At 30.9% G+C, this 13998-nt stretch overlaps 3 protein-coding genes across 8 annotated transcripts; 1 reads left to right on the forward strand and 2 right to left on the reverse strand.

Moving 5' to 3' along the window:
* Nucleotides 1-1517: 1517 nt before the first annotated feature.
* Nucleotides 1518-12494, reverse strand: LOC122538111 (zinc finger protein 300-like). 2 transcript variants are annotated; one of them, XM_043671896.1, is made up of 4 exons: nucleotides 12474-12494; nucleotides 4364-4535; nucleotides 3794-4177; nucleotides 1518-3720 (listed from the first exon to the last, which is right to left on the reverse strand). In XM_043671896.1, the coding sequence occupies exons 2-4, from the start codon at nucleotides 4502-4504 to the stop codon at nucleotides 2062-2064; spliced, it is 2184 nt and encodes a 727-aa protein (XP_043527831.1). In that variant the 5' UTR covers nucleotides 4505-4535; nucleotides 12474-12494; the 3' UTR covers nucleotides 1518-2061. The 2 variants fall into 2 exon arrangements, with proteins under 2 accessions (XP_043527831.1, XP_043527823.1); XM_043671888.1 differs by lacking the exon at nucleotides 12474-12494 and adding an exon at nucleotides 4960-4982.
* Nucleotides 5423-10754, forward strand: LOC122538120 (neural Wiskott-Aldrich syndrome protein-like). Of its 4 annotated transcripts, none has more exons than XR_006308791.1 (8): nucleotides 5423-5858; nucleotides 6444-6724; nucleotides 6888-7181; nucleotides 7276-7654; nucleotides 7727-8119; nucleotides 8206-8456; nucleotides 8530-10067; nucleotides 10151-10754. XR_006308791.1 is itself a non-coding variant. In XM_043671926.1 (8 exons), the coding sequence occupies exons 1-7, from the start codon at nucleotides 5757-5759 to the stop codon at nucleotides 8449-8451; spliced, it is 1641 nt and encodes a 546-aa protein (XP_043527861.1). In that variant the 5' UTR covers nucleotides 5424-5756; the 3' UTR covers nucleotides 8452-8456; nucleotides 8530-10754. The 4 variants fall into 4 exon arrangements, 2 of the variants coding, with proteins under 2 accessions (XP_043527846.1, XP_043527861.1); XR_006308792.1 differs by having other exon boundaries at nucleotides 8530-8760; XM_043671926.1 differs by having other exon boundaries at nucleotides 5424-5858; nucleotides 7276-7515; nucleotides 7570-7654; nucleotides 8530-10754.
* On the reverse strand, nucleotides 12072-13997 carry LOC122538218 (ninjurin-A-like). Of its 2 annotated transcripts, XM_043672108.1 has the most exons (6): nucleotides 13909-13997; nucleotides 13594-13767; nucleotides 13202-13466; nucleotides 12965-13114; nucleotides 12349-12760; nucleotides 12072-12273 (listed from the first exon to the last, which is right to left on the reverse strand). In XM_043672108.1, exons 5-6 carry the CDS (start codon nucleotides 12616-12618, stop codon nucleotides 12094-12096), a joined length of 450 nt encoding a protein of 149 aa, XP_043528043.1. In that variant the 5' UTR covers nucleotides 12619-12760; nucleotides 12965-13114; nucleotides 13202-13466; nucleotides 13594-13767; nucleotides 13909-13997; the 3' UTR covers nucleotides 12072-12093. The 2 variants fall into 2 exon arrangements, with proteins under 2 accessions (XP_043528043.1, XP_043528051.1); XM_043672116.1 differs by lacking the exon at nucleotides 12965-13114.
* Nucleotide 13998: the final 1 nt, after the last annotated feature.

Below are 13998 nucleotides of genomic sequence, written 5' to 3' on the forward strand. Positions count from 1 at the left end.
ATATCAACAGACCTCCAAAACAAATAATTTTTCATAATTTTAATAATTAGGCACAAAGTATGTAATTAATAAAAGCACTGTATTTTTTTCCTTCTTTTTCTCTTTGGAATTAATATTTACTTTACAATACTTCAGTATGAATAAGAGGTATCTTCTGCTTTGCGAAGAATACCGTTTTCTTTAGGAACAGTGCACTAACAGTTTTTCGTCTTACTCACTGGACCATGTTATATACAACAATGTTATTACTATAAATCTATATATTTCAAATGTACATCTAACTCTATCCGATATAGAAACACAGTCTTAAACTCATTACTTCCGTTTTGATATATATGTATATACAAGACTTTATAATAAAATAAAGTCTGACCAGTAATTAAAATAAATCTTTTGTACTGTAGAAAGTTCATTTGTATCTTAAGATGTTTATTATGCAACAACAGAATTTTCGTTACTGTTACATTTAATAATGAATTCTGTGTTCGCACTTAAATGTGGATTTTATTTATTTTCAATAAATAATATGCATCAGTATGTTCTGTAAAAAATGTAGTACAAAATTGTGCGATGTAATCCTTCACTAATATTTGTTATATCAAACGGAATGACAACAGTGCACATAAATTAAATATTACTGTAAACAATAATTTGGAGCAAATTATAGATTTCTGGTAACTTATTGTTATTGTACAAAAATACAAAAATTTAATAAGCATGAAGATTAATTTTTAATTAATTAAATTTATTTTAATTAATTAAGATTAAATCTTTCATTTGAAGATATAGTTGCCCCCTGTTTTTGATCTTTCTTGATCTTTAAAAAAAAAAGGAACAAATTAAGTAATAACATATGCTAATTGTAAACAGATGTAATAGCTACAATGTGGCTTAAGAAATATAAATTCTCTTCATTATTCTTGATTTTTTGGTCAATATATGCTGAGATTTAGCAAGAAATTTAGACAATTATAATTTCCAATATACTTATTTCGAAAGTTTACTGTATGGCACGCTCTCATTTGTTAGAAAACGACTCCAAGTCGTTGTACGTACTATAGTGGTATATATTGTATGTACATTCAATCAAAATCTTAATTATAATGGAGCTAATCAGGTAGATCATTCCTGATTTTACCTTACATTTATCTTTCTATTATTTATCCAATTTATATATAATATAAATTTCTTTGGTCTTAGATTTTGTTTTGCATTCTAAGTTTACATACAAATCATATATTCCTTTGTATATTATATATCATGTTGTAATGATATAATACTTTGCAAAATGGTCATAGATTGTTGCAATCACTGTTTATAAAAACAAACGCAAAATTAACTACAAAAAATATTACATAAAGTAAAATACAAAATTAATATTTTTATAGAATTGATTTGATTGTTTATAACAAAAGAATGTAAATATTCATCAAATACATTGATGAAAATTTATCAAAAACGTTATATATCTATTCTAATTTTATTAGAATAGATATATAATTAATATTACTAATTTTATTAATATAACTAACTAAAATAAAAAATAATGATTCATACTTAATATTCTGATTAGACATTTATTTGATATTTTCATTTTAAGCTAATATATTTGGAAATATGTCTCTAATCAGGTATTGGAACAACCTCATGACTATCTACGCACACTTAAATTTTATAGCACACGATTTCTTTGAACATTAAATATCAGTGTGCATTCATACAAAACATAGCATGCATTTCATACATGTAATACTTTACTGGCAAAATATATGTACAATATACTTCAAGTTAAGCTCATAAGCCACTGAAGATTCTACTTTCTGACTGATTGATTAGTGATTAATATAAATGATAAGTTCATTTAATCTGTTTAAAATAATAGTACATATTTAAATCCGTCTTCTTGCCTTATCAAAGTATAAAAAATTTCCTTCTCGAGTAACAGCAGGTATAGTTTAAGAAAATATTTTAGCGCGTCAAAATTTCTCTTGCTCACATAACAACAATCTTGTGATTGTTACCGTTTGGCAAAAGAACATAATAGACACGCTTCCCCTTATCTCATTGAAACTCTTGTATATTATTATGATACTGATTATTAAATGAACCATTTGGTTGTTCATTTCTTTCAATAACACTTTGCATTTCAACCGTTGATCCATTATTAGACTGTCCATTGTTATTATTTAAACTCCCAGAATTAGTAACATTACTTGTCACCATATTTATGTTACTTGTCGTGTTGGATTGTTGTGTTTGTTGTTGTTGTTGTTGCTGTTGTTGTTGCTGCTGCTGTTGTTGCTGCTGCTGCTGATGACCATTTGCAGTATTCTGAGAAGAATTATTATTATTCTTTGATCTATGCCTAAGTTTGTGAGTTGTAAGATATTGTTTTACAGAAAATGCTTTGTGACAAATATCACATTTATATGGTAAAGGATCTTGGCAATTTACACCATCCCCAATAGTCGAAGCATGAGTTGTTAAATGCATTAGATAGTAATGCTTTACCACGAATGACTTTCCACATGTTTCACAGATATACGGACCCGATACACCATGTGTTTTACGATGTTTGTGAAGATTGTCTTTTCTAGAAAAGCTTTTACCGCACATTTCACACTCGTGCATTTTTTCACCTGTGTGAGATACAGAGTGCCTAACTAAATGTTCTTTTCGACTAAATGCCTTTGAACATGTGGTGCACACATAAGGACGTTCACCAGTATGTAGTTTTCTATGTTGATAAAGATGTTCTTTTCGTTTGAATGGCTTACCACAAACATCACAACTAAATGAATTGCTATTATTTTGTAAAGGATCTTCTTTATTACTACCATTATCAGAAGTTTCACTTAAAAGGCTCTGAACTGAGCAACTATGAGTGTTCAATTGATTTATGGTATTGAAAATTTTGCCACATTCTTTACAGGTGGCATTCCTATGAGTTTGCGAAATAACTTGAGGATTCACAGTAATTAAAGATGTTGGTTCAGGCCCTGATTTGATTCTTAGAAATTCGGAAATCTGTCCAATCGAGTTGCGAGATATTGTATCTTCTGACTTTGCATAGTCCTTAAACTCCTTTGACTCATCTCGTACAGTTTGTGTGACCAGAGGAGTTTCTTTAAATCCCAAATTTAAAAATACCTCCGGTGTAGCTTGTACAGTATAACCTTGTATATTTTGTGTTCCACTTTCATCTTTCTGAGTTTCAGATTGTACTTTCTGAATGATTTGTTGGTTTTGCTTAGACTCAGAGTCTGCCTTCAAAATGATATTATTATTTTGATGTACTACTTGACTTTGAGACTCCTGTTTAATAGGGAACTCTTGTGTAGCAATTTGCACCTGTTTCTCAATTTGTTGAAGCTGTCTATGTTGTTTTTCAAACTCTCTTTGTTGTCTTTGTAACTGTTGAATCTGTTGTGTAATTTGTGACTGATTTTGTTGTTGTTGATTAACTTGTGTTTGATTTTGTGATTGAGAAATTTGCTGCGAGATTTGTCTTTGTGACTGTATCTGTTGATTTATTTGTCCATGATTCTGAATTTGATTTTGCACTTGAATTTGCGAGGTTGTAGTTTGTTGATCATTAATTTGATTTTGTGCTTCATTTGATTGTTGAGGAGATACTTGCTGTGAAGTTTGTTGCTGATAACTATAATGAGTTTCTGCTGTTGCCTCTACAACAGCAGCCGCCATACCCCCTGGTTGCATCTAAAACAGATATTAGTATCAATCAGTATTGGCATCATATGAAAATAACTTGATATTTTCTTTATTAACTAACCTGCATGGCACATTTGTATTGTTGAACTCTTGCTTGAACTCCACTAATAATTTGAATATTCGAAGCATTTATATTACTAACAACAACAGGCTGTTGATGTTGTATTTGTTGGTCATTGTTGACTATTTGATTTCCTTGTGCTGGTGTCACCTTCTCAATTCCTTTCAATACTTCATTCTCAGGTGTTGCAGGTCTGTCCTTTTCCGTGCTTTTCACGTAAACCTTACCTTCCTTCAGAAAATCCTCAGAGAATCGCAACGAAGTGAAATAAGATTCTAGCATACCCTCTGCACTCACGACTGTCTCTCTAAATTCAATGAAATTCTCTAATTTCTTTACGCATTCGTGGCAAACAATTTTTGGCAAAGAATCCTCTTCCAAAACCTTAAAGTTCAAATTAAGTACCAATTACGCATACCGTTTATTAGCACGATGATTCAATTAAATTAAAAATTATCAAACAGCAAACAAGTTACAACGACCGTATAGAGACATCAATAAGAGATTGTCTGATTAACTGAAATTTACCAAAATCTTGTCTCGACTACAAAGGGAGATACGAAGCCTCACCTGTATAGGCAAGTACGTCTGAATTTTCGTTTGTAGCTGCAACCTGCGACCTTCCTCCCGGAAAATGTTCATTTTGGTTCCTTCGCTGCTGGTACACAATCTGCACAGTTCGTAGTAATTCACTCTTCGATATCCGGACATTGTTTTCCCGCGGAAAACTCAACTGCGCGACCTTAAAGAAAATCGCGGATAGCTTTATTTCCGAAGAGATTATACGCGTAACGATCACTGTCTCCTCATCGTCATTGACGATGTTATTTCGCATACAAAACAAGATCCCGCTTGATATCGCATTTCTGGTACTACATGAATTGCACCCGTGGCCATTTGCAGTTTGTGTGATTATAGCGACAACGAAGGGTAATAAAACCCGCTAAAAATTTAAATTTCCAACGAAAACGTATACAAGGGTGCATAAATTTAAAGACATAAAACAATTTTTAATCGTGGCACGTTGTTTGAAATTTCGTTTTCTTTGTGATTTTAAGGTCACCATCATATACAAATAGTGAACGTTCTGGCAATATTTACATTTGCGTTTACTTGTTGTAGCAAATGGTAAAACAAAAATACATATGCGTACTGCTCTAACTTACGTTATATATTTTGTTAGTTCCAATATGCGTGTTAATGTAACATTCTTGAAATGATAAAAAGGAAAAAAATTAATAAATTAAGTATACACACAATGCAAATGCAATATGTGTGTAGATATATGAGAACGACAATATATATATATTGTATATATATATATATACAATAAGTAAAAAATGAAAAATATGTAAAAAGCGTAAGTAAAATTAACACAATATAAAAAATATAAGTAAGGAGTGTTTTAAATTTGCATCCTGTACGAAATAGAATGTTGTAACTGTATACTATGTACATTTGCTCCGTTTATTTGATATAATAATTCATTTGTAAGATAAAGTGAGAAATATCGAACGTGTCAAAAGTACGCCTCCCCACGTACGATTTTTCGTAAACTTTTTCATTGTCACGTACGATTAAGAAGCTAACTGATCTCGTTGAAAGTTTATAATTCACGAGAAACGCATAACGATAAATGCAGTGGCCAGCGGCGATTTACGAGATCCAATCTGATTTGAGAGCAAGAATATATATCGAATGAGGAAACGTGGAACATTGAACCGGATAGATAAAAATGTCATCACTGGCGGAGTTTCCTGTGTGGGTATAGTATCGGGAATAGGCTTCGCAAAGGATGATTGATCAGCCGTAGTTCCGCGAATTTTTGCGTCAACGTGTCCGCTCGGTCTGCGAGAAATGTCGAGGAGTGGAATACGCTTATGAGAGAGGATCCGTCGATCGAGAAGGGACAACGCAACAGGAAATATAGTGCGATAGTACGAGGATCCTAACCTTGTTAAAAATGAAGTCTGGCACTATGAACTCTGACAAACACAGAGGTTCCACGCTTTTAAAGGTGGAGGAAAACGAGCAGGTCTTCCAGTTAATAGGGAATCGATGCCAGGCAAGAGCTATTTCAACTGAGATTTTTGTTCACGAAACGTCGTGACTGTCATTGTAATATAACGATTTTGACCTAAATTTTATCTTTCGATCGACAGATATAGATAAACATGTTCTGTCGTTATTTTCAAATAATCCGGTCGTAATTAATACCGTAGCTAAATATCAGAGTCTTTCATTTATATTACATTAATGAAATCTGTATTATAAGTTATGTTTCGTTATTGACATATTTAACAGTGCAGAAAAAAATTTTTAATGTTGTTAAACGTCTCGACGATTATTTTATGTGAAAACAGTAATATTACTGTATAATTTTTACTCAAGGTCGTTGTAAGAATAAATTTGCAGTGTTTAAAATGAAGCATTGGTCATGAATGAGTCAAATGATGCATCAAAACGTTCATCATTATGCAAAAATTTTCTACGATGTATTTCTATATATATATATATATTTTTTTTTTACTTAATTTTTATATCTTCTTGCATTGCTTGCGATTATTTTGTATTATCATTAATTAATATTGTTTTTCAATAAATAATTAATGTTATTGCAAGAAATGAATCATTTTTATATATCTTACAGTGTTTAGCAGCTGGAGTTATTCAATTATATTTGACTGAACCACCTTTACACAAGGAATGGATAAAGAAAACTACAGGTATTATAACATTGATAAGGGATAACCCTAGACGTAGCTTTTTCCTTCGCTTATATTGCTTACAAAGGAAAGCAATGTTGTGGGAACATGAAGTATATAATGCAATGGATTATAAAGCACCATTGTCTTACTTCCATACATTTGAAGCAGAAGACTGTATGGCTGCTTTTAATTTTGCGAGTGAAACAGATGCCGTAACGTTAAGGTAAGCTGTGAGAATAAAAGAATCAACATTTTTATTCTATTAGAATGTGGAATAAAAATGTTAAATGAATTGAAGAATCATGATATATTTTCTTCTAAATTTAATTCTGAAAAATTGAATTCTTCTAAATTTAATTCTGAAAATGATTGTTATTTATTTTCAGAAATATTCTTCTTGGTAAGCTGAATGCTAAACGTCAAAGAAGACAACAAAGACGGTCTAAGATAGAAGGAGAAACTCAGCATGGTGCAACATTGCCATGGAGAAATCAGAGCAATACATCACCCGTTGCATTTAGTACAGGATCAACTTCCAATTTATTGAATGGAACGCCAACTACAGTTGGTGTGAATAGGAGTGCTTCTAGTAGTTCTATGTACACAAGTAAAAAGAAGAAACGAGAGAAAACTAAGAAAAGATTAACTAAAGATGATATTGGCCCTCCATCAAATTTTATGTGAGAAGAACTTACGAATTTATGAACATTTTCTTTATTTATGGCTTTGGTTATATTCTATAAACATTTTTTATATTTATTTTAATATTTTTAGACACGTTACGCATTGGGCATGGAATAACAGTAGCAAAGAATTGGAATTAGAAAAAGTTGATCCACATTTAAAACTTTTTCTCGATAAAGTTGGTGTATCGGAACATCAATTTAGAAATCAAGACACACGTAATTTTATTTACGATTTTATTGAAAAAAATGGTGGTATGAATGCCATTAGAGAAGACATATCTTCGTCTATCCCAAAATCTAATGTACAACAACTACAACAACTACAACAGCAGCAGCAGCAGCAGCAACAACAGCAACAACAGCAACAACAACAACTACTACTACTACAACAACAACAGCAGCAACAAGCACCGATAGCGCCTCAAAGACAGGAATATCCACCTCCAGTTCCAGCAAGAACAATAGCTGTTCGTTTATTTATTTTTTTTTGTAATATTACATGACTATACGAAATGAACAATTTTAATATATTTTTGCAGCATCAAACACGAAGTGCTCCACCACTACCTCCGAACCGAATTAATGCACCTTCAACACCACCAAGTGCACCAGCTAATGCACCACCCATTCATAGGACATTGCCATCTCGACCGCCACCACCTTCTTTAACTTCTGCGCCATCACTGCCACCGCCTCCACCTCCACCTCCTCCTCCACCACCACCTCCACCAGTTCCAACTCCAGTTCCACATACCAGAAGTAGTTTAACCGCACCTGTTCCACCTCCTCCACCATTACCAAGCATTGATGATGAAACTGTCAATACAAGTGCCACCAATAATAATAATACTAGTAATGACAATAATAACGAAGATATCGCTGATCTGAGATCGACACTCATGGAATCTATAAGAAATGGCACTACACTTCGAGTTAGTATTAAAATTAACAATTTACAATAATGAAATTTAAATTGTATAACTTATTTTGATGATTATGTGTTATCTTTCTGTTATAGAAAATTGATAAATCTGAAATAAAACAAAATCCTCCTCCTGGGGATTCAAGGAATGCTTTGTTAGAACAAATTCGTCAAGGAATTGAGTTGAGGCCCGTTTCAAATGAAGTTAAAAGTAAACCAGCATTTCAAGGAGGATTGGCTAATGCTTTGTCAAGAGCACTCGCTGAACGATCAAGTGCAATCCATAGTGAAAGTGAGGATTCAACTAGTGAAACTAGTGATGATGATGAATGGGATGATTAATTCAGGTCAGATAGAATTTAGTGATATATTAAGTATAATCTCAATAGCATCTTGTTAATAAAAGTAATATTATTTCAGATGAATTATATAACTTGAGGAATAAAACAATATATCACTGTGATAAATCTGCTATCAATAAACATGTAAACAGATTAGCTACTGTAAATGTATAATATAACAATCTTGAATTTGATATCCAAAGAAGAATGAAAATCACATGTAAATGTTCCGAAAATGGAAATCGTGTAAATGTGTTATCAGAAAGTAAGGCACAATTACATGGATAGGGCAGGTAAGGGCAGAGTGAAGGTCCTATTTATAATTTCACATAAATTGTAACATACAATTATCTGGTCTGAAAAAGAAAAAAAAAGTATAAATATTATATAGCACAACAGGTATAAAATGTCGATTTTTTGCTAACTAATATTTGTGTAATTGAAAATTAATATTTGTCAAATATAATGAATACCATGGAAACAATTATACATATTACCTATTCATGCTGTTTCAATAAATATCATAAGAAATATAATGATGAATATAATTACGTAAGAATTAGCGTAATTATCTATACAGTTAATAATATCACAAATTCTATGTAAGTTCATATTACTTTAAAAGTTAGCACACTTCTTGCATGATGATTGTAAAATTTGCCCTAGTTTATTCTGCCCAATTCGTGTGACTCAAAATATATAATTTTAAGTTAGCAACAGATAGTCCAAGATGCACATGTACATTGGCATAACATTGTAAACGTAAAATAGATTTTCAAATTAATTGGAGTAAGTTTATCAATTTAAGTAGACCAAAAAGAAAAAAAAAAATAAAAGTATTAAAAATGTTACAATTTTTCCAGCTTAATACTCTATGAGATTGCATAATTTCGATACTGAACTGTATACAAAAGATACATTGAAATTGTATTAATTTACAGAAACTTGACCTAACATCTCAAAGAAAAAGAGAACGTATAATTAATGTATCTATGTGTATTACTGTACAGATCGATTTTTAAGAATTATCTATCATAAAATTAATCATAAAAGATGTTAAGGTCGGCCTATATGTTTCAAAAAAATCAGGAATCGACTCTTGTAAAAATATATAAGTTACATTTAAATCTATTAGTATACTGAATATTTGTTAAAGAAAGGATCTTCTTTCTCATTTACTGTTTCGTTTACAGACTTGGAAACTCGTTTGAGATATATTTAAATAACGGCCTTGTATCTAGTCGGTTACGAAACTAAAACAGGTGCCCTGAACTGATGTAAATTATAATATCTTAAAATAGTTTCTGAAGTCTTTAAGTAACTCGGTAAATTACGAGTTGATAATTTTTAATATTTTATTATATTAACTTCTTATTTCCTTTTTTTTTTTTTTAATTCTTTAACTTATTATATTAGTTTTAATATTTGTCGTCCTTCTAAGAGAGAGAGAGAGTCATAAGAGTGGTGTTTTATAGAATAGCAAATTAAATGAACTTCCATGATGAAGCACGGTCATTCTTGCATCGCTGGACAATATAATTAATTAATATAATATAATTAATTCGTTCAATTAAAAAACGCAGCGCATCAAACGACTCTTAGATGTATCCTACTAAAGTATGTAAACGTAAGGTTACAATTAACGTAAGGTTACAATTACGATGTAGTAAGAATTGTATATTTTCACGTGTGTGATATAGGTGTCAAGCCTGTGGGAATGAGGCGAAAACCTAGAGAAATTGTCTATGGAAATGTATGAAGCACAAGATAAAAGTTTTACGCCACTATGGAGAAATCCTAGTCACACAGAAATGAGAAAAAAAAGAGAATATGTTAATTATTAGTTATTGTATTTTATTATATTCTATGCAATATTATTGTATACGTAAATGCGTTTCGACGCCCCGAACTTTTTCTTCGGATTGACTAAAAAGATCATAGTTGCAGGATTTTTGCTTGAAGTATAAAAATACTGAGACAAGAGCATAATCAAGAGGAAGAAAGCTATACTATGTTTGTTAACTAGAATAAAGAGAAAGTAGCGAATAATGTTAACGAAAGACTTGTTACAATGAAATTTTACTTTGAACGCATTATATAGAAATATTGTTGCATTTAAAAAGAGAAGAGAAGAGAGAAAGAGCTATTAATGGACATGTAATTTTTGTCCAATTTTAAGAAGTAAATTGTTCTTCTATTGAATGTACATATAGCATAGTACATGTTACAAATCGTTTTCGGTTTGTATTATGACTACCAAATATCAAAAACTATAAAAAAAAAAAAACATACATATACAACAAATATTAATTTACTTTAACATGCAATTTCCTTCTACGATATTACTTTTCATATTATTTAAAAACAACAGATTCGTGTATAATTTATAGCGCAAATTTTATAAACTAACACAAACCGATTATTTCTTTCTTATTATGAAAGAAAACAGAAAAATTAACATCTACACAGATAATAGGATTCATAGAAGTAGGAGAAATCTTAAATCTGTTATGTGTACATAATTTTAAAAAGAACGTTGAATATACGTTAAAATAATGTTTATATTATTTATTTAACAGTCAGCTTTTATATATATTGGAAATTAGATTAAGTAGATCAGATACGTATATCGGTCTAACTAAATATTTTTGCTATGAATATGATGATATAAATAAAACATAGTGCGTGTGAAATTTACGACTAGAAGACCGGAAGGAAACATTTAAATTTTTTGGTTGAACTTGTAACAATAATTATCTATTGTTAATTAATTTGCTTGTAAAATTTGACTTTTATGATTATATTCGAATATATAAGAAAACATATCAAAATTTCTAAAAAAGTATCAAATAAAAATTTTCTGTAAACGCGAATATTTTATAAGGAATACGACATGGGACTAAGATTATACAATTATATCCGAATTAATTGCATTAAAATAATAAAAGACTAATTTTCAAAATCTTAGAAAAAAGTAGCTTCTTCGTATACGTAATTCCTAAAAAAAAAAAGTGTATCATGCCGTTTGTGTAATTAAAACTACTGACTTTATTGATGAATGTTTAAAACATAAATACATCAATAGACTCAAAAGAAAGAGTAGACGAAGAGTGTAACTTGTTTGTTAGTAACTTCATCGAAATACATAAGTAAGTAACTTATAATAATATTTCGAAGCTGTTAGAAAGGCTGTTAGAAAATTTTCTAAAAACTTGCACATCGTATCATCTGATAGCTAGACACTTTTAACGTTAACACAATCTATAGAACTTATCTATCAAAATAGACAATTGTTGATCACGTCAACATTTAATTTTTTCTTTTAGAGAAATATCAAATATTCGTGCGATTGTTTACTTTTCAATTGGATTACACAACATAATTATATAGAAAATATATATTAAAATAAAGCAGAACACTCGTGTGCAGAAGAAGATTAATCTCCAACAATGATAATTTTATAAATTAATTCATTTGATACATTGATCTCAAATACATATTTGACTATTTCTATTCATATAAGAAAGCTATTCATATAAGAAAATAGAAAAGAAAGAGAGCTATTTCTTTTATACAAAGATTGATAATATAAAACTATAAGAGATTTATTGACACGTATCATTGTCAATTACCATTTTTTTATTCACGGTAGCGTAGGAGGGCTAGGAACAGATATACTGAACGCGGCAATAAATACATTGATGATAGTTATTAGAAATACCCCGATTACCACGTAGTTATTGATTTTTCGTGCTTGTATCGATTTCGATTGTCCTTTTATGTCAAATCGACCTTTGAAAATCAAACTGATGCCTACGGCCACCTAAAATTAGTATTTTTTTTTTTCCATCAAATGTATCCGGGAAATAATATTCTTCGTTGAGCATTATAGTTTTACCTGAAGAAAAAGACTGATAATGATTAAGCTCAGAATCAGATAAAACGTGGAGCTCTCTCGTTGATATTCAATTAGGTATCTTAACTGGTTCGCGTTGGCGGTAATTAGGGCAACATCCATCATACCTTGGGCCACGGTCTTCTTCGCAGCATAACTATTGGATTGCTTGTACGCTTGAGACTTTTTGTCCGTTGTATCAACAGAAACAATATCTTTCACCACTATTTCTTCCACCGCGTCCGATTTGTTTTCTTTCTCGCTCTCATCCATGACTCCCCTTTTGCACTAATTTTAAATTTTTCTTCTTCCTTTGTCCAAACAAGCGGCGCCTTTGTTACTCCGAATCTTTTGTCCGAGATGGCACGTCGATGAACAAATAACATTTACTCCTTAAGTTTGATGGGAGATCGATCTGAGAATAGTATAAATTACATATTTATATACTTCCTTCCAATCTTAATGTTATTTATTATTGAAATGTGTTGTCCCATTATTAAACTAAACTAAGTACGATGTGGAAACTTTATCAAGAGAAATGTAAATACGCGTGACAACCAGAACTAAAATTCTATTGTTCTGCGATTCAAATAGTCGTCAACAAGACATATCACCTCACCTCAACACTAAACGTTTCTTCCGCATTCTGATCGCTTAAATCATCGATGGCCGAAATGAGGAACGCTTCGTTTAAACGGATTCTCGTGAAGGATAACAATAAAGATATTCATAACACAAGCGTCTTCTTATACGATTCTCTTCCCTTTCTCTTAGTACAGTTTTAACAGAATTAATTAAAATTATTGATTGACCAATGTCGAGAAATAGAGAATAACTTGGAGAGTTGCGCACTTACTTGAAAGAATTTGGCGAATTCAAAATATTGCCGGGTTCTATGTTGAAGAGTTCCACTTTATCAGAGGCATCGTTGGAAGTGAAATAACGATAACTATTATCGTCTTGTTATATACCAAAAGTGAAGCTCAACAGTGGTTTTGATGAAACCACATGTGACGCTTGCCAGAAGGGAAATGTTTTAGTTCAACAATGTTACATTCGATGCATGTATCAATCTAGACATCGTAATTGTGTTAGCTGCAGTATCACCGGCTTATCTTTTTCTAAGATAAAAAATAGCAAGAAATCGGTAACAATGATCGTGAACAATATTGTTATTGTTTCTCTGTTAATTCTTGCTTGACAGGTTAATCTATATTCGGAAAAAAAGTACAATTACAAAAACTATACCATTAAATCTAGGGAGATGGTTGCAGCAAGTTTATTTCACTGATGTACATGATCAGCATGAAATATCGATGTGTAATTGCATTGTTTGATCGTTTGACTGACTGCAAACGATCCAGATAACTGATTGTGTCCCAATTTTGATAAATGATGAGCCATCAAATGTGACGGCACGCTCTGAAATAATAAAAGGAAACAATCTGTTAGTATGAAAATTAGTACTATGTAATAGGAAATAGATTAAATAAAAAAAAAGAGGCCAAATATTGTTATTAACAATAGTAATTAATGTTTAACAATAATAATAACTACAATTACCGAACAGGGACAAATATTGTTCCCATTAGTAATGACAGAAATATATTATTCCTTCCCTATTACTTGTATTTGTTCAATTACATTCATATT

Source organism: Frieseomelitta varia, unplaced genomic scaffold (genome assembly GCF_011392965.1).
Source record: "Frieseomelitta varia isolate USP_RPSP 00005682 unplaced genomic scaffold, Fvar_1.2 scaffold_163, whole genome shotgun sequence".
In the NCBI taxonomy this organism is placed as follows: Eukaryota; Metazoa; Arthropoda; class Insecta; order Hymenoptera; family Apidae; genus Frieseomelitta; species Frieseomelitta varia.

Coding starts and splice junctions, on each gene's coding strand:
- LOC122538111 (XM_043671896.1), bottom strand. CDS start 4,504: ATGTCCGGATATCGAAGAGTGAATTACTACGAACTGTGCAGATTGTGT. Junction 4,178..4,363: donor AGACGTACTTGCCTATACAG/GTGAGGCTTCGT, acceptor TTGAACTTTAAG/GTTTTGGAAGAGGATTCTTT. Junction 3,721..3,793: donor AATACAAATGTGCCATGCAG/GTTAGTTAATAA, acceptor TATCTGTTTTAG/ATGCAACCAGGGGGTATGGC.
- LOC122538120 (XM_043671911.1), top strand. CDS start 5,757: ATGAAGTCTGGCACTATGAACTCTGACAAACACAGAGGTTCCACGCTT. Junction 5,859..6,443: donor TAATAGGGAATCGATGCCAG/GCAAGAGCTATT, acceptor TATATCTTACAG/TGTTTAGCAGCTGGAGTTAT. Junction 7,655..7,726: donor TTCCAGCAAGAACAATAGCT/GTTCGTTTATTT, acceptor ATATTTTTGCAG/CATCAAACACGAAGTGCTCC.
- LOC122538218 (XM_043672116.1), bottom strand. CDS start 12,618: ATGGATGAGAGCGAGAAAGAAAACAAATCGGACGCGGTGGAAGAAATA. Junction 12,274..12,348: donor TTATCAGTCTTTTTCTTCAG/GTAAAACTATAA, acceptor TACTAATTTTAG/GTGGCCGTAGGCATCAGTTT.